A 25,735-nucleotide genomic window follows, 5' to 3' on the forward strand; every position below is an offset into this window, starting at 1 on the left:
CTACGTTTTAATCAGAGTCGCTGTGTTTTGCAGTTACACTGTGCTGCGGAAAGACGTCCGCGAGATGAACAGGGATTGTCCCCCAAAAGCTGATGCAGGGCTCAAAGCAGGTGAGTTGGAATGGGAAGCCTCACAGAGCTGCATAGCTTGTACCACTCCTCTGACATCTGTGGGCCGGCTCTGTCTCTGCTGACACACTTGGCAGAAAATGCTCACAGAGTGGGTTTGCAGCAAGGGAGACTGATGAAAGAGAAGTTTTGTTTTTGTTTTGGTGGAATGCAGCAGCGGATAGTGCCTGTCATTGTCTAGTCTATTTTTATTTGATGTCATCACCAGGACTTCTATATAGTGCCCTTTTTTTTTAGCTGCTGCACAACTCTTACTCTGTTGTGACTGCAGTTTGGAAACAAAACAGCCTTATATTTATCCCGGGCTTCTTAAGTGATTGACTTACAAAAGTAATAAAACCATAAAAAAAACAAGCATCTGAAAAGGTGGTTAGCTGCTGCTTAAACCCACCTGAGACTTAGTCGTAAAGCTTCTGTTTATGTGCACGTCGGTGTGTTTTTATTCTGTCACATTATTGTCAGAATAAAGAAAACCAGTCATAGTTGTATTTGTTGGTATGTTTTGTTTTAAACCAGTATGTAATGTCAGTTTGAGCATCCGCTGCTGTTGTCTTTCCTGTATACTTTACGGTTTGTTTGCCTACATGCTTGACTACAAGCATGTGTGCGCACAGGGACTGATGTGCAGAGCTTATTGGCTGTACTTGTGTGTTTGTGACACAGCGCTGGACGCAGCCTTTGAGTTTCAGCATCAGCTGCTCGTACCCAGTACCTGGAAGACGGAAGTCAAAGAGGAAAGTTCGGGCAGTGAGGAGGACGATGACGACGATGAGGACGAGCAGGAGGAGGACGCCAATGGTGGAGAGGAGGAGGTAACGACTTTGCACAATTTTTAAAAAGTGCAAAGTGTGTATATATAAAAAAAAAATTGTGTGTGTATATATATCTATATATATATATATATAGATATATATATCTATATATATATATATCCTTTTTTTATCATTTCAAACTGTCTTGTTTACTGTCACAGGAGGAAGTAGAGCTGTTCCCTGAGGAGAGGGAGAACTTTCTGCAGCAGCTCTACAAGTTTATGGAGGATCGAGGTGAGACGAGAAGTGTTGCTTTTTACAGAAAAGGAAAATCAATTCAATCAAGTCAAGGATTTATGTCGGGTTATTTGAGTTTAGTTCATGTTATGACAAAGTCTTCTCTCTGTGACCTCAGGTCAAGGGAGGTTTGAGAAATTTAGGGTTAGGAGGTTTTTTGGAAGCCCGTGGCCAAGTGGAAAGGGAACTTGGCTTGTAACCGGAGGGTTGCCGGTTCAAGTCCCCACCAGGTCAAAAGGGCTGGGGTACCCCTGAGCAAGGTGTGGCAGCCCACTGCTCCTAATTCTAGGATGGGTCAAATGCAGAGAAATAATTTCCCTAAGGGGATTAATAAAGTATAAGATGATGATCATATTTTTTTTCTGTTTACATCGTCTTTAACGTCACCTGAATATTTGATTTTCTAATTTACTTACTGATATTGTTCATGCATAGTTTTGTATCTGCTTAAACTTACTGAACAATGGTCTGTGGAAGTACAAACATCCACTGCATTTATTGTGTTATTGTTAACTGCTGATGAACACAAAAAGTATATGAAATAATTCAGCTGCAGCAATACGGGGACATTTTCCTGCATTAGGACAACTTTTCCAATATGAAACTGTTATCTCACAATTCCGTTACTTCTCAGAAAGCTACGGTTCAATTATAAGATACATTTTGATGCATCAGAATTTTTCTTTAAAAGCCCAGTGTGGACTTACACCACTTAGATGTTTCCTGTTGAAGCTTTGTGTGTCTCCATGACTACAAGGCCATGCTACTGAAACATAGCATGGCCTTGATGATGCATCTAAGAATCAGGTTCCTGCTGTCAGCTTAAAATGTGGTTCTGCATTATTCTGTATATCTGTATCTTCTTTGTATCAAATCATCTCGACTCATTCTGTATTTCTCGTCCTCAGGAACCCCCATCAACAAGCGGCCTGTACTGGGCTATAAGAACCTGAACCTGTTCAAGCTCTACAGGCTGGTGCATAAACTGGGTGGCTTTGATAACGTGAGCACCACCTCAGCAGCAATATCTTCTAGTCTTACTGTGTTGTTTGACTTCTGGTCACACCTGGTTGATGTTGACTGACTATTGTGGAACTGTTTTCCTTCTCTGTCGTCCTTGTTTGAGCAGATTGAAAGCGGTTCCGTTTGGAAGCAGGTCTATCAGGATCTGGGAATCCCCGTGCTTAACTCGGCCGCTGGCTACAATGTCAAATGTGCTTACCGCAAGTACGTAAAGAGCTTCATCTGCAGCCTCTGAGTTTGTTTTTTTTAACCCAGTTGAAAATGCATATTTTGTTTCTGTAGTTTCTCGCCAAGACTGACATGCAGTTTGTTCCATGTTTTTGTCCAATGTGTTGTCATGCAGGTACTTATATGGATTTGAGGAATACTGCACTTCCACCGCCATCACCTTCAGGATGGACCTCCCTTTGAAGCAGGCTCCCAAGGGGGAGGTGAAGTCTGAGGGGGAGGCAGGAGGAGCAGCTCCCACATCCTCTATTTCAGAGGAAGAGAAAGCTCAGGTGGTTGGAGAACCTTGCAGCGAACCGACTGCTGTTTGCAAGGTGCAGTCTCCTTAATCCTTTTTTTTTTTTTAAGACTATCATTTTGATTGTTATTATTGTGTACCTCCCGTGTACGTGTTTTTAATAAATGAGACGCTTCCATCTCACTCAGGAGGAGAAACCCAATGCATCGCAAAACAAAACGGAGCCAGAACCATTGGAAACCAAGGAAAAGGACGATGGGAAGGATGACAATGACGAAGAAGACGGCACGCACAACGGGGAGGCAGATGAGGGTTCATCGACGGCTCACCTCGCAGCCGACGACATGAAACAGGAGTACGACGATGAGCAAGGGAGCAAGGACAACTCTGGGTAGGTGGCCTGAAAGGATGGTTCTCCACCAGAGGTGGTTGAAAAACACCTAAAATGAATATCCTCATTCCACAAACATGCGCTCCATGCAGGGCTCCTGCATGAAAACACTTTGTTGATATCTCAAGTCAAAAAAGACCATTAACAGATGAGAAGCAGTGACCCTCTCTGACCTTAATGATACTAATACGCTGTATTCCCACAATCCACCTCTTCCTGCTAATCAGAGAGGAAACTCTCTCTCTCTCTCTCTCTGTCTCTCTCTGTCTCTCTGTCTCTCTCTCTGTAACTAAGCTCTTACCCTCTGCCCTCTCTGTGCTATTATTTTTGTGGTTTAGTCGGCATCAGCTGGTAAAGACATCTTAGAGCACAGAAGGTGTTACCTTTCACTTGGCATGTCATATGACATGCTGCTCTCTCTCTCTCTCTCTCTCTCTCTCACTCCGTCTGTCTCTCTCTCTCTCTCACTCCGTCTGTCTCTCTCTCAGTCTCTTCAGTACGCTTCCATGCAAAGTTAACTACGCTGTTTATCTGGACGACTGTCCTTGTGTCAGAATATACGCTCCAGTGGGGAGTAAGCATTAGTCCACCTCCGCTTCACTAGGTGGCAGTATGCCTCCATTTCAGCTGAAAGACCCATTTTACCACGGACCAAAAACAACTTTAGCTGGTGGCTCGTTGTTAGCATGTCAAGAGTCAGATAAAAGTTACGCTCACCATTCGCTGGACACCCGGCCTCTTGTCCTGCGCTGGCAGCTGGCGGAGCAGAAATTCCGTCTCCTCGTTGGTCCACGAAATGTGCCAGCCTGGACAGCCGCCATGTTTATTTCTTGCTGTTCTCTTCTTCTTCTATGCTCAAGCTTTCTGTTAATTCTGGGTCAAAGCCAAGTGATGGAAACCGTCGGACCATCATTTATGCAGATATATATCAAAAGTCCAGCTTTACTTATAACAGTGGTCCTCAATTATTTTCTGTCATGCCCCCCCTAGAGGACAGATATTTTTTCACGCCCCCGCTGAATTGAAATACTATTGATGAGAACCTGATAATATTTATTTATTTATCTGTATAAACCGCTGTAAACCGCCTTGCCTCTCACGCCCCCCGACACCTCACCCCGCCCCCACCCAAATACTGTCACTGGTTGAGAAGTAGTGACTTATACCAACAATAATTTAGTTTTTTCTATCATCATGTAAATGTGCTGACTGCCCAACCCGGCTGGGTTTGTTTGACTGCCAGCTACAATTCACTCAATGCACACATGGCTGTGCTCTTCCTAATGTCTCCTCTTTTCAAAAACTCTTATCTCTCTCTCTTCCTGTCCTTTCTCTCATTTTTTTTTGGCTTTTTGATGTTCAGCTTTATTAAATGTTCTGTGTGTGTGTGTGTGTGTGTGTGTGTGTGTGTGTGTTGTCACCAATGCATTTGCACACTAGATGCCAGATAGTGCTTTGGAGGCAGAAAAAGGATATTCCAGTGCTGATAAATGTTTGCTCTGGGTAGTTGAATTGTGTGACCTTGGTTAGATGACTTTTCCTCTACCGCTTCCTGTCTAGAACATCTACACCAGCGCTCGAGACTTGTTCTGGTTGTTTAGGGCTGCTGGGACTAAGTGTGGAAAAAAGAAGTGTCAAGATACTTAGTTTACTGCAGTTTTGTGTCTAATTGAAGTTCTTACAAATCATCCAACATTAGAGTGTCATTATCACAAGCTGCCGCTCTTTCTATCCCGCCTTGTGTTGCGTTTACCTCCCATGGCTGCGGGCACACTATGGTATGATCATGTCTTACTTTCTCACCATCTGGAGATTCTCTGATCCGTTTGCATTGTCAAGATCAGTGGTACTCACAGGTGATGTGGCTGACTGACAGATGTGTCCGTTTCCAGATCTGCATAGCCGACAACCTGCAGGCTGATGTGATGTGATCTGAGTTTTCCTATTTGTGTCAAACCTCTTTGATAATTACACTCTGTCATCTGGATCACACCGCATTCCAGCAGCAGGCACTGTATGCAGCACAATGAGAGCTAATTCACTATGAACATAATTGAGAAACTGTGTTTTAATTTATATTATTGATGATGGAGAGAAACTGTTGATCCACAATAATTGTTAATTTACTGCCTGAGTGCTGTTTACCTTTGAACTTTTTTTGATGGAGCATACTCGGCTCTGTCTCTTAATGAAAAGACTTTCCAGCCTGTCTTTTCAGAGCACAATAATGTAAATGGGTTAAACTTTAATTGCCTTGCTTTTGAGAGTTCATACATCTTGATGAAAGTGATACGTTACAATAATTTCTTCAAGACTGTAGCTAATGATTTTTTTTTAAATAACTGATTCACCTAATGCTAATGTTTGATTAAGGGGCAGTTAAGTGAAAATTGCCCATGAAAAACATACTTCATCAGATGCCTGAGCACCAAACAAGCGAACACAACCAATCAAAAAAAAAAAATCATTGCATTGCAACTCTAAACCTGTGTGTGTGTGTGCGTGCGTGCGTGTATGTGTGTTCTTGTATTTTTTGCCTCTTGAGGACCTTCTTTGGTATAAACACAGACCTTGTCAGGCCCAGTCCTCATAGAGAGCAAAACCTGGTCCTAATGAGGTGGAGCCTTGTGAGGATGTGGTCAAGTTTAGGGCTAAGATTTGAATTGGTGGTTAAGGTTATTGTTGACAGTAACTGGTTACAGTTACGGCTGAATCGAAGACAATGGAGTGTCCTACGAAGAATTTGCTGCGCAAACCTGTGTGTGAGACGGGGAGAGAGAAAACCTATTTGTGTGCTTATTTGTGTTTCATTACCGTATTATGAATGAGCAGTGGAGATTGATTATGAAAACTGATTTTGCACAGTGTGTTGTCAACATCAGTTGTTTGAAATCTAGTGTGCCCCCCTCTGTTGTTGGGTGGTCAGTGTCTTCACTCGTCCCACTTTGACTGCTGCACAGATAAAGCACATCCTCTTCATTGTCGCCTGTTGACAATGTGAGCCGTCAGCGGAAAGCACATGCTCTGAGCAGTTGGATATGGGAGGGATTGTGTGGAGCACTGTGGTCTTGACTGTTCAGTTGTGGCAGCAGACCAAATTGGACCTCGGGACTGTGCTTCCTCTCGGTGCTGTAGTCCTGCTTAGTTGCCACGCTGTCTGCCAAGTTGTGCTTTGCCGTGCTAACCTGCCCCTGTGGCCCCTGCGCCTAAATCACTCACTGGCACTCCTGCATCGCCCATACACCCTCCAGCTTCGACATGTCCTTACTGTTTCCCACTAGCTCCTCCTTGTGGCTGCTTTGTTTCCTACAGTTTGTGTGTGTGTATTTGTGTGAATGACAATCCAAAGTATGCTGTTTTGTGAATGTAGGGATAGGTAGCCCAACTGTAGTGTCATTTCCCATGCAAGATGATTGACTTTTGAAAGAATGTTTTATTTGCTGAAACACTTCATGTACTATATTTCTGACTGGCCTACTGTAAATGATTCAGGTGTTTATCCTACAGTTTGCTGTAGGTTTAAACTGGATTAGGACAAAAGTGGGACATTTATGTTTCTTAATAGATGAAGGCTTAGTGTTGTAATGGGACATAGCAGGCAAAGGTGGAGCAGAAACATTGGAAAACAGGATTTCAAGCAGCAGGCAGTGAGTTGGGCAAGGGGTGGCTGTGGGTGGGGTGTCTGTGGTGTTCAACGGGGCAGCCTAGGGTCAGGAAGTGCTGAACTGTTTTTCTTGCAGGGATGACAGCAGTCAGGAGGGGGAGGAGGGGGAGGAGTTTGAGTGTTACCCCCCAGGGATGAAGGTGCAGGTGAGGTATGGGCGAGCCCGCAATCTGAAGACGTACGAGGCCACTGTGAAAGAGGCAGACGTGGAGGGGGGAGAGGTGCTCTACCTGGTGCACTACTGTGGCTGGAACGTCAGGTAAGACAGGACCTGGGGAAAAAAAAAAATCACCTAATGTCTATATTCACTCCAAAGGAAGAAAAGGACATTTCCTAACCTTCAATTAAGTCGGGGGATGACCGCTACAACGGTATCCCTGCAGCAGTAACACATCCCCTCCTCACAATTCTACTTCATCTAATCCAGTCCCATGGTCAGTACTCTGACTATGGGGGAACACTGGGCCATCTAGTGGTGGAAACAGAATTGAGTTTTGGGTTGTTGTGGATCACTCCCCAGCTTCCCTCACTCAGTTTTGACTGAATCCCCTGTCTGTCTGTCCCCCAGCTGTCTGTCTCTTGACTAAATGTAGAGACAGGCTGAAATTTGACCAGTGTAACTCTGGACTTATCCAAGCAGAGGTTCTGATTGACCAAGTTTTAGATCCTACTATATTGTCTTGTAATGTGAGCGACCCTTTTCTGAATTATCTGAACGGCCAACCAAAGTGCTTCTACACTCACCTCTACCTCTCAACCCTCTCCCCCTCTCCCCAGTGGGTCAGGGTTACTGCAGTGTTAAGTAGAGTGTTAGGGTACCATGACACAGAGGTTAACTAGTGCAATCAGCATTTCATTGTCTCAATGTTGTTGTGTGGTCCTCTAGCACTCTATAAAACAGTGGGATGTTCTCTGCATTGTGTCTGTCGTGTGTGATATCGTGAAACTTTTCATTTTCCTCATACGACACAAGTAGCACCCTTGGTACTGTTGGAACTCTGTTGAATATGATTTGTGTGGTGGTCGGTGTTAATATTGTTTCTTTCTCCATCGTAAAGGTTTGTCTTTTCCCACAAAACACAATGGATTTCTTCCTGTGCTCTTCAGTGTCACAGCAACATGTTGGGGTCAGACAGTATAGATGTTTGTGTGGTGGGTACTGTGAGAGATTCAAGTCCCTCTCGAAGATCCTAATGATAAAGGTTCCTCTTGTCTTTGTACTTGTTTCTTTAGATACGATGAATGGATCAAAGCAGACAAGATTGTGCGGCCCGCCAATAAGAATGTACCAAAAATAAAGCACCGCAAAAAAATAAAGGTACGAGTTTGATAAGGTTGCCTCTTTTCAGCTTAAACCTGGTTTGGATGTCATGAGATGACTCACTGACTGTGTTTAATTCTCACAGAACAAAGCTGAACGGGAGCGAGACAGATTGGAGAGGCTCAATGACAGAGAGGTCCTCGGCCCTTCGCCCAACTCTAACCGATCCCCACGGTCAAAATGTGGCCTGAGTCAGGATGTATTTTCCAAGATGGACGAGGGTGAGGACAAAGGGACTTCCGTCAAGTCTATAGAAATTACATCTATCCTCAATGGCTTGCAAGGTAGCGCCACTCATTAGCCTTTAGTTCGCATGCACACTTGCAGCAGTATAGGACTGTTTTTACTGACTGAGGTTTATTTGGGCGTGTTGGCATCCTTCTGCAAACTAACTGACATCCTGTCTTGTTTGCCTCAGCCTCAGAGATGTCCACAGACGAAAGTGAGTGTGAGGATGAGGAGGGAGAGCATAATGAAGAGGATCACCCAGGCAGCAGAGGCAGCCTCAAGAAGCCCCCATTTGAGTTGGCACAAACGTCGGACCATTGGGAGAACAGGGCTCCACCTGAAGGCCCCAAAACTCCATCAGTCTCAGGGAAACACCAGGATGCAGTCAGCACAGAGAGCACAGATTCTGGGAAGCGTAGAAGTCAACCTGAGCCAGAGGGAGAGGCGAGCACAAGGAAGAGGAAATCTGAAGGTGCAGCAGAAAGGATTCCAAAAAGCCACTCCAAAGCTAAGATGAGGAACACCAGGAGTGCTGACTGGTTACCCGGAGGCTCTCCCAGAAAGATTGAGGAGAGAATGGGTGGTCCTGGGGGCGAGAGGGGGCCTTCGTCTAACAGCAGTTCAGATTCTGAGGGTGGAGCTCCAGCCGAGTCCCAGGCTGAGGAAACACATCGAGGCCGTCCGAAAACCAAAGTTTCCCCCTCGAAGAAATACAATGGGATGAAGGAGAAGTGCAAAGGTAGCAGACAAGCTGGGTTCTGGGAGATTCCAGAAAAGAGGGCCAAAACATCTGGGAATGCAGAGGAAAGACCTGCTGTCCGGTCTAAAGGACAGAAGGACGTGTGGTCCAGCATCCAGGCACAATGGCCAAAGAAAACTCTTAAAGAGTTGTTCTCTGACTCGGACACAGAGGCGGCCAATTCTCCTCCCCCACCTGTGCCCTCCTGCTTGGAGGAGCCGAGTCTTGAACAGGATGGTGGAGCTGAGGATGAAGCCTCAGAGGAGCAGATGGAGAACGAGAAACTCCAGGAATTTCCAAGCAGCGGCAGCGACTCTGTACTCAACACACCACCAACGACACCAGAGTCCCCGTCAGGAGGAGGCAGTGCTGTGGAGGACTCTGGTCAAGCACAGCCTTCCTCTCCGCTGCCTGCCACACCCCCTGTCTTGCCTTCAGAGACTGTTTGTGATGCTCTTCCCCCAGGTCCTGTACAAGAGGAGGTGGCAGGCGGGCGCAGTGAGACGGACAGCAGCACTGTGGAAGTGGAAAGTTTGGGTGGGGAGCTGCAAGACCTCCCTCCGGATGAAGGGGCAGGTTCCCCCTCAAAGGTGTTCGAAGTCACTCTCTCTTGCAACAACAGCAGCAGCAGTTGCAGCCTAGAGCTGAGCAGTAGTTGCCAGCAGGAGAGCGAGCAGAAGTCCAAAGGTACACACATAATGGCAGCGCCACTGCATTTTTCAATGATATTTAATTCTTTTTCTACAGGATTTATTACTAAAGGAATACATGCTGACAGTTCATTTCACAGTCCATTTCACAGTCCATCTGTTATTTGATCATTTTCTTTCATTTTTCATTTCTTTCTCGTTGCAGCGTCTGTGAGTCAGAAGCGACAGAAAGAAACACAGACGGGTGTAGCCTCAAAGAAACTCAAGCCAAGCCGCAAGAGCCTAGGTGTGCCTCCCAAAAAGAACAGGAAAACAGGCAAGTAGACCTATAGATTGCTACACCTTGCTGGCCCTTCAGTTACCACGGCTCGCTGTAGAATTTCTCTTTTAAATGTACTTAGATTTTTTTTTGTCTTCTCTCCTTCAGCCAACAGCAGTGACAGTGAGGACCAGTCTGTTGCTGAGGGCACTGCCAAATCAACTGCCTCTAAGATCAATACATCAGACGTGAAGGCTGCCACCTCACCCAAGTGTCACGGACGATCTCCACCCTCGAGCCATAAGTACCACAAGCAGGGTGAAACTGACCACAGCCACCACCGAGACCACCACCATGGAAGATCGCCACGTGTTTACAAGTGGAGCTTCCAGATGTGTAAGTGTCCCAAAATCCAAGACAGGCAGGCTTTTTTTTTTCATCAGGTCACCTATGATTAATAAAAAATCAGTATCATTTGTCAGTTTGTGTGTGTGTGTGTGTGTGTGTGTGTGTGTGTGTGTGTGTACTCTTCTCTTTGTCCTATTTAAAAATCATTACTCTCATTTTACACAGCTGACCTGGAGAAGATGAGCAGTCTGGAGAGGATTTCGTTTCTTCAAGAGAAACTACAGGACATCAGGAACCACTACCTCTCCCTCAAGTCTGAGGTGGCCTCTATTGACAGGCGACGAAAACGCATGAAGAAGAAAGAACGGGAAAGTGAGTCATTTCTTTGTTAAGGTTGATGATTACTGGGATTGGGTTGCATCTTTTGAATCCAGATTCTGTGCCAAGTCCTTCCTAAATTGAAAATAATTGAGAGCTCATTCCCAACCAGGGATTTTCCAAAAAGTGCAAAGAATACTGTAGTATTAAATGTACTGTATGTTCTCAGTTTGTCATCATGCAGTTAAGCAAATATGTGATTTTGCTTACCTGGTTGAAGCTATTTTTGTATTCAGTCCGATGTGATTGACATGACATTTTGTTATATGCAGTACCTTGGGTTGTTTTTTTGGGTTCACTTAAAAATGTCTTTAGTATTTATTTTGTCTTCTTTCGGGGACAAATACGTTTCATGGTCCATCCATGTGTCTGTTTTCTACTGCTCTATCTTCAACATGAGGGTCATGGGGGGCTGGAGCCAATCCCAGCTGACATAGGGCAAAAGGCAGGGTAAACCCTGAACAGGTTGTCAGTCCATTGCAGGATCAACATATAGAGACGAACAACGATTTACTCTCACATTTACACCCACAGTCAATTTAGAATGTCCCATTAACCTAATCCCCAATCTGTATGTTTTTGGATTGTGGGAAGAAACTATTATTTTGTAACAATTTGGGGAACTGGCTCTATGACGGGGATGCTAAATTTGTTTTTAGCTATTCCTGTTTGCAGTGTGTGCATTAGATTAGTGGATTGCATTGAAAAAATAATTGGGCAGGTTGCAAAATTAAATTGAGCGGTTGGTTTTAACATTTTTTGACAGTAAACTTAAGATATGGTCATGTGCGTCAAGTCTGGGTGCTCAGAACTATAATTCAGAGAGGGAGTCCATGATACATGGTACGAAGTAAACAACCACAAATCAGTTTGTAAGAATCAATTTGAGTGATGTATCTCGTCTATAAATGCCCACTTAGGAATCACTTGCCGCAATATGGCAGGACTGATGTTAAACTTAACAGAGAGTCTCCAGTATGATGTCTCCATCTACATGTCTATTAACTGACCATAAACAAACGTGGTCTCTGTTTCAGGCACGGTGGCTGCTTCCTCTTCATCCTCCTCCTCCTCCCCATCCTCCAGCTCACTGACTGCAGCGGTCATGCTGACACTAGCTGACCCTCCGGTCTCATCCTCCTCATCCTCTCAGAACTCTGGGGTATCGCTGGAGTGCAGGTGACAGGACGTACCAGCAGGAAGCCACAGCACCATGCACTTAACCAGCACCTGGGGGTCACAGCCCCGATTCCCTTCCAACAGGACGGACAACTAAACCTACATACTGTAACTACTGGGGCACAAAATCCAGACCAGAGACAAAAAAAAAACAAAAACAAGAAACAAGCACTATTTTCTATTGACAACTGTTTCCTTGGCAAGCTAATGGCACTTAAGTGCACTTTTATGACGATTGTGTAGGGGGATAAAAAATGTATCCAAAAAAACAACAACAACAACAATTTGTCTTTTGGGCGCTACTTAATTGAACATTTATAAGAATTGTTTTTGCAAGCAATAATTTTTTTTTCTCCATTTGATAACATTGTATTGGTAAGGGATGATTTCTAGTGAAGATCCCTCTGTGCTCTGTCCTCAAAGCTTAGCATGGCACAGTGCCGCGCTGGCCCCGCTGTTTACTATGGGGAATTCAGAGGAACACTGCCACATTGGCATTAAGGGCGTATGAAATGTGACTCTGCGTTTCCCTGTTCACACGCATCAAAAGGCCTTCACGTGGTTAAACCTTGAGCAGTTGACGATGCTCTTCTCGAGTACAAACGTGTGGTCCTGTACATGTATACACATACATGTCACACAGCTGGCCGACAGATAGAGTTTCATACCATCGGTGTTCCACTGGCCACCTCCGTCAATGAATATGGAATGATACTGTAGTGCCTTTTTTGTTCTTATCTGTGGGGCACTTTGAGAAAGGACAGCACATTTTCTCCTTGATCTTCTCAAATCAGAGGGTCAGCTGAAATAATCCTGTGTGAAAGACTGAAGATTTCCATGTGAGTGAGCAGGTAGCGAATGGCTAAGTCTGATAATGATGGGTTTTTATCACTATATGGTAATAGTTATGAATTTTTAAAAGAATCTGAACTCTGATCGAACCCTGTAATCTACTAATTTGGCCGAGGTACAACTATCAAGATTGGCAGTATAAAATTAGCGATGATGGAGTTGTTGAATGCAGTGGTCACATTACTTTTTCATTCATCGGGGCCCGCTGCAGGAAGTATTTACAGCATGAACTCGGTGCTGCAGAACACATGAATGATGCGGCGTTCCACATTTCTTTCACATCACATGAAGTTATTTAGGTAGATTTTTGCTTCATTTAAAAAAAAAAAGGCAAGGTATCTCAATTCTAATTTCACTCATGATCATTGATGTCACACTAGCTCCCTCTCATACTTGTCCCTACCAACAAGTTTGGTTCCGTTTCCTGTACTATGACCAGATTAAAGGTAAAGATATTGTAAATGTGCATTAATATCATAAAGTGACATGTGTATATGTATCTGAAGACATCTCCAGTGTTTCCTTTGTATAGATCCCCTATTGTATGATAACCTGAAGTTGCGTTTTGTTTGGCACTTGTATGTAATTGTATGCTTTTGTTATACATTTGTATATCGAGAAGTGTTTTGAGTCAAGCTATTTAATATCTTGCACTGTTAATAACATGTATTTTTCTGTACAGACAGTTTTACGGTTTTAACTGTAGTTTGAGTGTAAATACGGAGGGTTACAGCATGTTTGTTATCCTTTGTCCTCTTTCTTTTCTCTCGTACAAATAGATTTATTTGAGCTTATTGTCTGTACTGCCTCTTTCATCAGTTTCTGTCTCCTTTTTTCTGTCTTCCTTCTTTTTTTGTTTCATGTTTTGCTTTAGTTTGCATTCTTTTGTGTCTTTCTTTTTTTTTTTTAATAGCTCTTGCTTGTGAGAGGAGAATGGTGGTTGCGGATGTGGCAGAACTGTTTTCCAATCTGTGCGTTGCCTGAAACTACAGCTGTATGCACCTGTATATGGAGAAAGGTCAGGATCATAGATAAAGAGAAAGAAATGGAGCTTATTGAAAAATGCTCAATAGTATTTATTAGGCTCATCTGATGATGGTCATTGTGTAATTTATTGTAAAAAATATAAGCAAAGCAGAAGCCTCTGTTTGAAATAAATGCCATAGTTTGTGAAGTACTTTGTGTGTCTGCTGCCATCAGTGGGGGAGAGAGTGGTGTTTAGATATACTTTGAGGTATTTGTACCTTATTTGAATATTATTAGTATGTTATACTGCTGGATTTTTGTTGCATAGGGCAAAATATAATTTGACTTAACTGAAATTATTTGGCAAATGTAATAAAGTAGTTATTTGGCATTATTTGGATACTACGTACAGTATAAAATGTCTGTCAAGCTTATAAAATATTTTGAATTGTATAAAGATGAGTGACCCAATATTATCTCTACCTGGACCTTATAGAACATTAAGATGCTGCTAACACATTAAAACATTATGCATCCACAGGTTCTTTGACTTCATTGTTACAAGTATATCCACAATCCTCCTGTCACAGAACCACTAAACTAACCCTAACCTGGGATTTTACAGCTGCCTACTTAGCCTGGATCTCTCCCAATCTGTGGCTACTTTCCAATTGCTGACATTGTGGCTCAAAGAAAACATTCTAACTATTTGTTAACATTAGACTTTCAGTTCATGCTGAGCCCTAGTGGGAGTTTGTGAGTAGGCAGTTTGTTTTTAATTATGTAGAAACAGTATGGCACTTAGGCCAAGACACTGTTAAAGAGTGCAACTGTATAGAAAACATAAAAACAAGTTACAAAATAAATGTAAAGTATTGTAAAGGACAAACAGCTATAACAATCAATATTAATAAAGTAAAATTCAAAAACAATGTGGATTAAGTCTGTGGCATTTCTCACTTACATATAAGGGTACAGATTGTGGAGTGCAATGAATTTAGGGTTCACATTTATTATAAACTTCCATTTTGTGAATATAACAGTTTCCAAAGGTAAAGATGACATCGACATGAAAATCAGCATTTAAAAGAGGAAATGTTCAAGATGAGAAACATTGTCCCTCAGTAACCCTAATCTTATGAAAATGAAAAGTTTCATGGACTTACTCTGACATGGTAAGTCATTCATTTATGTATTTGTTTGTATTTTGAGTTTTAATTATCTCACAATTTTTTTTTTATCTTCCCAGTTTCTTTCACTTCGTTTTTGACACCAACGGCTGTTGTATTTGAAAGTCGTTGGAATTTTTCAAATGTTGCGTTTCCGACGTTGTCGCTACGTCTTACGTTGAGACGTTACGTACTTCCGCATCTGTTGAGTGCTAGCCTAGTGGCTAGCTAACGTGCTCCGCTGCGTTTCGTCTTTGCGTTGCCCATGAAAAGTTTTCAGACATGGTGAGCGGCAAGACGGGTACGATTGTGGCCGGGCTGTGCGGGGCCATTTTCGTTGCATACTGTTTCTATTTTGACAGACAGCGGCGGAGTGACCCTCGTTTCAAAGAAAAGCTGCGTGAACGTAAGTGTGAAGCCGGAGGAAGGAAGGGCGGGCAAGCGTTAGCTTAGCGGTATTAGCACAGCATGGGGAGAACAAACACTAAACAAGAACGTCGGCTACTGTTTTGTAGAAGTTGTCTTAATGTTACCTTATAATATTTGCGGTTACGCACTGTACCACATAGCTGCGGTAAATGTACTGGCTGAAACCTGCGTTATCTAACAGCTTGACTTGTGACCATGTGCTGAACGTCATAGTCTGAATTCACTTTATTGTCCACACAGGTAGACGAAAGCAAAATGTTTCTAGCGCTAAGTCTGGACTTTCTAAGGTATATCAGATGTCAAACCATTTCAGTGTTCTACAGATTCACACTGAGGCCCGAAACGTGAATTTCTGACCCCGTTTGTTTGACTTTGAAGCTGCCTGACTTGAAGGACGCAGAGGCTGTTCAGAAGTTCTTTCTGGAGGAAATTCAGCTTGGAGAGGAACTCCTGTCACAAGGTGAGACACGTGGCACCAACCTGCAGAACATTACCCCCAAAACAGAATATATTATAATTTTCAATCGTTATAATACAATTGCGTATTTACTAGGGATCAGTTTAAATGTATGTTGTCTGATTAGAAAGTAGGAATTGTCTCCATGCCACTTTTTCATGTTTAATATAATCTTGAGTGTCTACTGTCTGATACATCTGTTTTACATTGAATTACTAAGTTGTTGACAGCGTTGTTGTGCTTTGAATTTACACATAGCCATAACCATTTGAGAAAATATTGCTCTTACTGTGTAACAGATATTCTGCTCTGATCGGTTCACAAAATGACTGAGTTTCTATCCTTTGTACTATGAAACATTTTGTGGAGCATTTTGTAAATGTCGGCATTTTGGACAATTGTCTGATAGACCCCCTGACAGTGTGCCACTGATCCCCCCCTTTGAGAACCTCCCGTGCTACATGAATTTCAGCCTTCGTGTCCCATTCAAAGATTGTTCATTTTTTTTAATCTATTTCCAACCCAGGTGACTTTGAGAAAGGTGTGGACCACTTGACCAATGCGATTGCTGTATGCGGACAGCCTCAGCAGCTGCTTCAGGTACTCCAGCAGACGCTGCCAGCTCCAGTCTTCCAAATGCTGCTCACCAAACTGCCCAGCATCAGCCAGGTGGGGATACATTCTGCTTCTCCCTCTTTTACAATCTGTCACAGAGCATCCTTTGTAAACCCCCCAGTTGCCATTTGTGGCCTCTGGGACAAGAAGGGATGCCAGATTAATCTTAGAATTATCCAAAGCTGAGAGCTGCGCCAGTAACTCTTGGCTATTTCACCTCTAAGACATAAACACTGACCCCGTATTAACATCTGTCCAGAGTGATTGGATCACAGGTACAGGTCTGAATGCATCCAGGGCTCCCTGAATGTGTCCTCACATCTGATCACATAAGCCACTTTCAGAAGTGGTTGATGGATGCATGCGTGACTGCCTCTTCAGCAGGTGCACTCTGACGGGCAACAATAACTGTGTTTTGCAGTATTTACACGGACCAACACATGAGTTGTTTTTCTAATCATTAAAATTACATGTAACAGCAGCGTTTGTAATGCTTTGTTTGCAACTCTTTGTACTGGCCACTGATGCACACAGACACACTGACGGTGTACACATCTGTACAGTCAGTTTGTTCTCATGAACAGAAATGACATCTGTGTGCAGTTGCATACAGCAGCACACAGATGTGAGATCAAATCACAAGTTGTCACAGGAGAAACAGGATGCATGCTGTTAGTCCTCTATTTGTGATTGTATCTCCCAGGACAGATGTTGATAACAGATTTGAGCAGAACTTTTTCAAATAATTGGTTGTTTATTTCCTGTCATTTGAGAAGGTTGTTATGTTATTGTTATCCTTTATGCACAATCTCTCAAATGTGTTTTGTTTGTTTTTCAGCGAATTATCAGCGCACAATCCTTACCAGAAGACGACGTCGAATGAATGTGTGAGAACGTGCTATTACTATATCTCAGTGATATCACTCTTTCAGATACTGATATTTGTGCACTGTTTGGACATCATATGACATCAATCCTCCACTATCACAGCAATACAGGTTGACAGCTCTGTTAAGTTTACGTCTCTTGGACATATAGAACACATTCCAGTTTTCTTACCTTGTTCCCACCATGTTTCATGTTTTATAGTGTTCTTTTCTGTTTATTTCACTTTTTTGAGGAGGGGAGGGTTTGCTGATATGTTGGGTACAAAGTAAGAAAATACAAATCAGAGATGTGTATATGATTGCTGCACATTTGAGATATTAAATGTGTGTTTTGAGTGACCACTTTAAACACTTGTTTGTGTAATATTGTTAGTAAGTTATCTGGAATTGTCCCTCTATTGTCAGTTAAATGTTATTTTTATATTTTCCAGTCTTTCATATCTGGTCATATTTTTGTGTTGGAAAAATACTACAATAAAATATGAAAATATAACTGAGGCCTTGGGTTTCCACTTTTTTACCAGTAGATGGCAGTAGCACTGCACTGAAGAACCTGAAGCCTTTTTCAATTTTCTTATAATAGTGCGGGCATACTTTTGCTGAATTAAGTTGTATGTTCATATTTCAAGGATTGATATTTTTCAGAATTGCCACAGACAAAAGGTGTGTACCAGAAAGATGGAGTAAAATGAGACTTTATTACTTCAACACAAACGATGCATAATATAATGGGATATGCTTAAAAAAAAGTTGTTTGTGAATACCAGACAATGGCTAATTAAACGCCAACGCTGGAAGTTCAAAGCTGAATTATCTAGTGTGGGATTTCTGTTTTCAACCAGCTTGTTGGACCATATAAGCTTGTCTGTTTGTTGTGAATGGCTTTATTGTGTTTGCAGGAGAAGGAAAGTGGAGCAGCTCTTACGGAAAGGGAGTAGGTCTGGTTGAAAGTGTGTCTCTTGGAAGACAAATAGAGCCGTAATTATTTTTATCCCCGGCTGCAGCTGTTTTTCTAAAGGCTCTCGCCAGAGCAGCCCGGGCCTCGGCGTTGCCAGGAAAAGAGAGCGGGGGAAAATAGTTTTTCTGCATTAGGAATGAAAAATGAAAATTGAACGGCAGCCCAGAAATGTCGAGTGAAGACTAAATGGTAGACAGTGTTCCATTTTCCATTAACTCATGCACTCACTCTGCAGTCCTTTTCTACAGCACCCCTGCTTTATTGCCAGTTGGTGGAAAAGGAGAAGCTGTCAAGAGTTCTGCAGAGTTCCCAGGCCACTGTGTGTGTGTGTGTGTGTGAGAGAGAGAGAGTGCGTGTAGAAGAAGTGCCTCATTGTTAATCCGTCCTTTGGGGAGGCAGAGGAGAAAAATAACAGACTGTCTTGGAGGTCAGACTGAAGTTGTGGTTTGCTGCTAGCACTGGGGTTAGGAACAGGTTCAGACCCCTCTGCTCAGCAAACCACCGGTCTGCTTCTGTAAATAAACACTCCACTGCTCAGGCAAACTGCAGACTGTAGAGAGACGGGTGGATGAAGGATCGCAGATCAGTGCTGCCTGCTCTGAAAGCACGCCATCATAAAATAAACCAGGTGAAGCAGACTTTTGACATTAGGCTGTGACCTGTTTGGTTTCAGCATGACACAGCAATTCTTTTGTTTTAATCCAGGACAAATCTTGTGTCCTTGTCCTCAGTACAGTATTGATCTCGTCAGTTAAATATTTGTGTAATGTCTTTGGACTGAACATTGTTTTTTTTTTTCATTTTCTTGCATTCCTGCTCTTGTTGAGTCTTTATGAATGGATTATGAGTCAGCTCTTCATATCTGATCAAACAAGAAAGGGGGAGGATATATAGAAACCCCCTTCTCTTGTGCAGTAGGGGGCACTGTTGCTCAAGGAAATCTTTGGAAGTCTTCCATGCTTTTCCATGGAAGCAGGACTGAATGGAGAGGGCACAACAGCTCCAGTTGACAGCAATAACAATGGCTGTGCCTGCAGCACAGAGACCATGTGCATGGGAGCGTTGCTTTTTTACATAAAACAATATAATGTTTTTTTACTCTGTTTCTGATGACAGACTCACCCTGTTGCTCCATTACATGTAAATAACCCAGCAATTATTAACATGCAACATCAAAATCAGTGGGTAAAGGTGTTGGGAGGCTTTCAGCAGCAAGGACCAAAACAGTGGTGTGTGATTTGCATGGATTCAAATCATGTGTAAAATGCTGGATTCAGAAACATTACTATTATTATTATTACCATCAGTGGAGGTTCACCTCTCATTATTGGAAACCCTGTGAACAGATGATGCACAGTATAAATTATGTTTGCCGTGACACTTGATCAGATTTTTTTTTTCTTTTGCTGTGTTCTTCCATTTTTGTTTTTCAGCTTGATTGCTGCTCTCCACATCAATAGTCAAACAGTCACAGACTGACCGGTGGAGATGTCTGCTTATGTAGGAGCAGCTGTGTTTGTGTGTTTAATGCTGCCAGAAATAACTCTTGTTGTACGTGGTTGCTATGGCAGCTTCACGTAGCTCTCTGCTGCTTGGCTCTACGTTTGCTCTCATCTTCTGGGTGTTACCTTGAAACCGTGAACCTCGCAAGCAAGGATTGTGCACCCCCGTGGCTCCCTGATCTCACAAAGGCCTCCATATCCCCTTGCAGCCACATATGGAAAATGTGTTTCCATGATTCCTCATGATACTCCGAGAGTCCCAATATCTCTGCCCTGATGCTGATGTCATGGCTGCGGTGTGAGAGTCTGCCGCCCACAGCATGTTGTCATGGAGAGGGCAGGCCGGGGAGAAATATGAGACATGTCCAAGCTGTGCCAGCGGCTATAATAAAGACACGCTGCTCTCTTTTGCACTGCCACTTGTGTGCACGGCAGCCATGCAGTATATTAATTACCCAGTGCCTTCTCTGTGTCATGAAAGAAGAAGGAAAATTTCCAAGGCACCTCCTAAAAATAAAGCAGCACTGTACGTGCTCAGAGTATTAACTTCCACACAGATGACCCATTTTTCCATCTCAAAGGGTCTGAGGATGGATGGAAAAAAAGGAGGGGGGGGGGGGGCAGCACTGCAGCCAATCACGTGAATCTAAAGCAGGCTACACATCCTGGTGGATTTCTCCTCCTCTGCGGGCCAGTGCCTCGCTGTCATCTGTTTTTCCATTTCTCTGCTGCTCTGCTTGCTGTAATTGAACTTGTACTCCTGCCCTTATGCCGTGCAGGGCTCTTCTTTCCCCCCATGTGTTGCCATGTAGCCCGTAGCCTGTTGCTAGGCTACACATTTCTGTTGTTTACATTCCCTGTGTCTGAGCCTCCCTCACCCCCTCCCATCCCCAAGGCACCCAGCCACCCTGACTGCTTCTCTAATGTCAATCTGCAGCCTCCACCCGCCCCCAGCCTCCACCTATATCTCCTCATCACTGGATCTCTGCATCAAGCTGAAATTCAATAGCTCTGCCCTGCCTGAGGGAAGTGAACGCATCACATGACTACCAGTGAATTCCTGTTTACGTTGGGCGGCTTTCATGTTTTGGTCTGGTTACGAGGCTGTCTAGAGGGGGACAAAAGAGGTTGATGCTGAGCTGAATGGGACACAAAAAACGTGTATCACCCAGCATCGGCTCTCATCCTGTCGTCTGTCATCGGCATTATCTCTGCAATTTAGGTTAGGAGTGGAAGTAGACAAGAGACGTGACACATGCGCTGAACAGGAGGGCAAAGTAAGGGTTAACTAAGCAGACTCTGCAGTCTCCCCCAACCCCCACCCCATCTGACTTCCTGTCTCATGGCAGTGCAATGCAGTGGCTTTGAAAATCATGAGAGCGTCAGACAGGCTTGTTTTGCATACTGTAGTTCGCCTGCATTGACTTGTAGCAAATCCCTGCCCTCAGGAGGCATGTCAGAGGGGATTAATGGGAGAGCTGGGGCCTCACAGAGTTTCCCATTGACGCAGCCCAGCCCTGCACTGTATTTCTTCTCCCCGCAGAGTGAGAAAAAAGCGAGCAGGTGGGGTGGGGGGTGTTGGTGCTGGTGGAGGGAAGGGTGCAGCCTGTGTGAGCAATGTAGTATGTGTTGGTGTGTGTGTGTGTGTGTGTGGGTGGGGGGGCAGGGGCGGGGAGTGAGGTGTCATACAGTGGTGTTGATTCCCTCTGCCCTGATTCTTTTGATCTGAGCTGAAAGGGAGGGGGGGGGAGAATAAATATGCTTTGTCAAAATCTGTTTCCACGTCGGTTTGTGTTTCCTCTTTGCCTGAAACCCAAACCCAAAACTATTAGCCCGGGTGTTGGCAGTATTTACTCGGTTTGTGCAGAACCAGCCTTTGTGCTAAGCTAACCTTCTGCCTTGTATTTATATTAGAGCCTTGTTCCCATTAAAATGAGCGGGTATGAACCTGGGCTTTACCTGCTAAAAGGTGGTTAATATCCTACCCAAGTGAGGGTCAAATGCTCAAATGAGCAAGGGAAGCTACATTAAACCATGCCCCACCCACGTTCAATACAAAGACTTTATGCACGTCGTTCTCTATGTTGTGAGTAAATAGAAAAATCCTGCGTTTTTCAACTTTTCATGGATGTTTTGTTTTCTTCAGTTTGACAGATATCGTGACGCATCACTATATGATTGTCTTGCAATATTTCGATGATCACAGAATCATTGTATCGTGATATTATCGGTATCATGATGATGTATCCTGTGGTTCCCACCCCTAGTAGCTACCCTTTAACAGCTCAATTATGCCTCCAAACATGCCCTGGATCTGTCTCTCGGAGGTATTTTTAAATTTTAACATTGCACATTTGGTGCTAAGTGGTATTTGTTTTCATGAATGCATTGTTGTTCCACTATGGCCACCTGCTGCTGTTGTCCCTGTTCAGATAGGAGAACACATTATCAGCATAAAATGGCGAGGAGTGAGAGGCTCAGTGCAGCACACGGATTGATTTATATAAACATTAAATAACGTCAGGCGTGTTTGTCTCCATCTCGAACAACACTCCTACGTCAGTTTAATCACATCATATGATATAACCCCGTGTGCCGCACAGCAGCAGTCAGTAACCGAGTCCTTCATTTAAAATTGAGTCTTTATTTCTCTCCTTTTCTCTCTGTGTGTTGTTCTCTTCTCAGTCTCCCTCGGCATCCGGGCTTTTTTTTCGTTCTCCCACACCTGCTGTTTGATGGTAACGATAAAGGGGACTTCAACCTTGAAACATGATAGAGCATTCCCAACTCCCACAACTACAATTATCTGGAAAAAAAAAAGAAAGAACAAAAATACATCTCCACTGTACACACAGCATAGCCTTGGTGCAACTTTTTTCTATTTCATCCTCTTTTCTTGGGCTCGCAGAACTTGGTTGCCTTATCGCCCTGTGCAGCTCGGCAGCCACAACCCACTTGTTCACCCGGGAACTACAAAGTGGGTTTGACTCCTTGCATCTTGTGTAACCGCGGTCTTTGAAGACTTTGGCTTTGAGCTGCATGTCTCATCAATTCCCTACACGGAGCTAAATTTGAATCTGAGGCGAGTACCTAAGGGGGAAGCTCATCTGCCCCACTCGTTTAATGCAGTATTTTTTATGACAGACTGTTCTGGCAGAACTAGTTTGCATTATATATTGTTTATATAACCAACTTCCGTCTGCGTATAGATGTGTATGTGAATTCTGAGTGACATTACGGTATATATATATATATGAATATACCTCCCATGAGAGAGGAAATACAGCGGTTCCTTGGATGCATTCAAGACATAGTTTGTAATGTACGGCATGAACGTCAGAAGCTCTCATGGAGGAGAGAGAAATCAGATCAACTGTGAGACCACTCGGAGTCTTTCTGGGTCATGCTCTGATGTTAATTCACATCTGAAAATTATGGAGAGCAGAATGCAGAAAATAGAGTGAAACAGATCTCCCCATTTCCAGTCACACCATAAACGTAAGTGGTACTTATCACAGCAAATTCCTGACTTATTTGTCATCTGGGGCCCTGGATTTGTCACATCAAATCTGCTTTTCTCAATGAAGAAAGGGGGGGGGGGGGATTATAGACATAACAGCGTGTCAGGTTTTTTGACTCTCCGATGAAAATCCTCAAGAGGAAGATACGACGACGGGAGCTTCATTTGAAGCAACATTTGATTCTCTCGCTACGGCTGAAGCTCTTTTTCTCTGTTCATCTGGGAATGTGTTTTTTTTTTTTTTCCGCTGCCCTTAATCCATTAGAAATACTGGTCGGCCCTTTGCGATTATTTGGTGGACCTAAGCTGCAGAGCCACATCACACTTTCCTATTCTTCAGCCCTGGCAGAAAATCCTCTGCAAGTCTGAGTTGATCCACCACGCATCTCAGTGCACTGTCAATATAAGAGAGAAGCACGATTTCCTTTCTGCAGCCTCTGTCTCATCACCTTTCATGTGATTGGTTTGACTATTCTTAGTCTTCGGAAAGAATTTTCTCTCCTCCACGTTGTTGCTTTGTTTCAGAATTGTGATCCTGAGTTTACTAGTTTAGATTCTTCTGATCTACATCTTCCTCTGATTTGTTTGCAGTCTATTTACGGCCCCTGTGATGATTTCATATTACTGCCTAAAAATATAAGTGACCTGTTATGTTTGTTTTCGAACCACAGTACTACTTTCATTAGCGTATACAAATTGTAGAAAGGCTGTTTTGATCTTGATGAAGGTGTAAATGATTTCACAGGCTCGATGGGAGTCAATCAGACAAATTAGTTCTTTACCATTTAGTTTCACTCAGAAAGGCCACATTCCCTGCACTTGATTTGAATTTAATGGACTTAAGATGATTAATGAATCACTTATTAGATACAGCATCGCATCTCTGGGCAGCTGCAGCAGAGACACCGACAGCTTTTCAAATTGAAAGAAGCGTAATCATTGTGAAGAAGTCGCCCGCTGCCAACGCAATGTGCTCCTGTAATTATAAATGCATGGAACAATTAACAAACAACTCCAACGCACGGTTCTTACATGTTAGGTCATTTGGGGTCAGCAGCGTCGGACTGGTGATCGCACTTGGCCTGACAACACAGGTTGAGTTAGTCTCTCAGTGAGAAATGCACTGTGTGCTTTCAGTGGAGATGATGTGGTGTGGTGGTGCTTAGTGAAAAGCTTAGCTCGTTGAAAGCGCACACCACCACCACCACTGCCATCCACGCTCTCCAGCCCCCCAGCTCCATTCTTCCAGAGGGATGGTTTGTTGACATCCATTAGGAGGTTTCCCAGCACTGAGCCAGGCCAGGAAAGAGGGTTAATGATGTAATTCCCTGAGAGATGACATTAAAATGTCAACGTGCCACAGCTGACATCATCCATTTGCCACACATTTTCCAATAACATACAGTACATTTGTCTCCTTTTTTTTTTTTTCCTTCCCCCAGCCTTCCTTCCTTCGAAACTGGAGCTCCCCCACCCATGCCAGCGCCTCCAGGCTCCACTTAGGTGTGCAGCCACTCGGTGGAGGACAGATTGGCGTGAGAGGGAAATATTATCAAACCATGTCTTTTACTGCAGCTATAAATGAAACAGTGTTGTGAACAGGCGATGTGTGTTGCATAACATCTATCCTCTCCCCCCCCCCCCCCCCTTTTAGCTCCAGCTGATGCTAATTCAACTTGTCTGCACAACAAAGTCCCTCACGCCCTGCTATAACTCATTCCTCCACCTCTTGTACAAATTCTTGCCACATGTGGGATTGGCCTCGGGCTGATTTTTACATCAGCTATCTGTATTTATTCTTTAAAGTGCGATCCTGGCTGATTTTAATTGTGTTCAAATGTGCGAGAGTGTGAGCGAGAACATATTGTACAAATTGCATTGTCTGTCTGCCTGCACGCTGCAGCCATGTGCTTTTGACACAGTTTTTTTTTCTCCCCCAAAGAAAATGTAAAAAACTGAATTATTTTTCCATGAGGGGAGACTTGACAGCTTTCTATTCTTTAGCTCAGTGAGTGGGCAGGCTTCGACTTCAATAATGGATGCTTGAAGGCAGAGTAAGTGGATGTGAACTGGAAGCAGAGAAGGGGGCTGCGCCTCACTCAATAATGAATCAATTGATCCCCCTGCAGATGATGGATCAGGTTGCTATGGCGACAGATGCAGTGTTACCCAGAGCGTGGAGAAGTGGTTGTTTTCCAGAGCCAGACGCTCGACGCTGTGAGTGCATCTGTGTTGTGAGGCAGGGTTTTATTAATAAAGGAAAACTAATGCAGCCAGTTGGATATTATCCTCCTGTGAGGGATCATTTCTGCAGAATCAACAGTCCATCACATCACGTGAACATCTCCAAATCTCTTTGTCCCTATTTTTACCCTCAGCACAGATGTGAAGATGCTGCAGGTGCATAATATTATATTGGCAATTGTTCCCTCGTTGACTAATCAGGGCGTTCCTGCTTTGGTGGACGTCTTAGCACCGACTCAGAGCGGAATACTCGTGTGGATTTTATTGTGCACGCTGCGCTCGAAAGCGTACGTGTTTACCGTGTCTGCATGTG

At 43.6% G+C, this 25,735-nt stretch overlaps 2 protein-coding genes and 1 non-coding gene across 5 annotated transcripts in view; all 3 read left to right on the forward strand.

The window, feature by feature from the left end:
* arid4b (AT-rich interaction domain 4B) overlaps positions 1–13,852 on the forward strand; it is a 43,039-nt gene extending 29,187 nt beyond the window's left edge. Inside the window, exons 10-24 of one of the 3 annotated variants that reach the window (XM_058652386.1) lie at positions 34–110; positions 792–940; positions 1,102–1,174; positions 2,086–2,180; positions 2,307–2,404; positions 2,544–2,742; positions 2,855–3,057; positions 6,798–6,980; positions 7,955–8,039; positions 8,128–8,326; positions 8,461–9,696; positions 9,865–9,975; positions 10,087–10,314; positions 10,492–10,638; positions 11,682–13,852. In XM_058652386.1, the coding sequence (XP_058508369.1) occupies positions 34–110; positions 792–940; positions 1,102–1,174; positions 2,086–2,180; positions 2,307–2,404; positions 2,544–2,742; positions 2,855–3,057; positions 6,798–6,980; positions 7,955–8,039; positions 8,128–8,326; positions 8,461–9,696; positions 9,865–9,975; positions 10,087–10,314; positions 10,492–10,638; positions 11,682–11,827 (3,229 nt within the window). In that variant the 3' untranslated portion in view covers positions 11,828–13,852. The remainder of the gene's footprint in view (positions 1–33; positions 111–791; positions 941–1,101; positions 1,175–2,085; positions 2,181–2,306; positions 2,405–2,543; positions 2,743–2,854; positions 3,058–6,797; positions 6,981–7,954; positions 8,040–8,127; positions 8,327–8,460; positions 9,697–9,864; positions 9,976–10,086; positions 10,315–10,491; positions 10,639–11,681) is intronic. The other 2 variants (XM_058652387.1, XM_058652388.1) reach the window with 2 other exon arrangements.
* Positions 13,853–15,002: 1,150 nt separating this feature from the next.
* Positions 15,003–17,691, forward strand: tomm20a (translocase of outer mitochondrial membrane 20). The gene is made up of 5 exons (XM_058651806.1): positions 15,003–15,216; positions 15,480–15,526; positions 15,618–15,699; positions 16,223–16,365; positions 17,150–17,691. Exons 1-5 carry the CDS (start codon positions 15,093–15,095, stop codon positions 17,192–17,194), a joined length of 441 nt encoding a protein of 146 aa, XP_058507789.1. The 5' UTR covers positions 15,003–15,092; the 3' UTR covers positions 17,195–17,691.
* LOC131474686 (small nucleolar RNA SNORA14) lies at positions 16,409–16,541 on the forward strand. The gene has a single exon (XR_009242440.1). It is a non-coding gene; the product is annotated as a small nucleolar RNA SNORA14 (small nucleolar RNA).
* Positions 17,692–25,735: the final 8,044 nt, after the last annotated feature.

The sequence above is a fragment of the Solea solea genome, chromosome 15 (genome assembly GCF_958295425.1).
Source record: "Solea solea chromosome 15, fSolSol10.1, whole genome shotgun sequence".
Taxonomy (NCBI): domain Eukaryota; kingdom Metazoa; phylum Chordata; class Actinopteri; order Pleuronectiformes; family Soleidae; genus Solea; species Solea solea.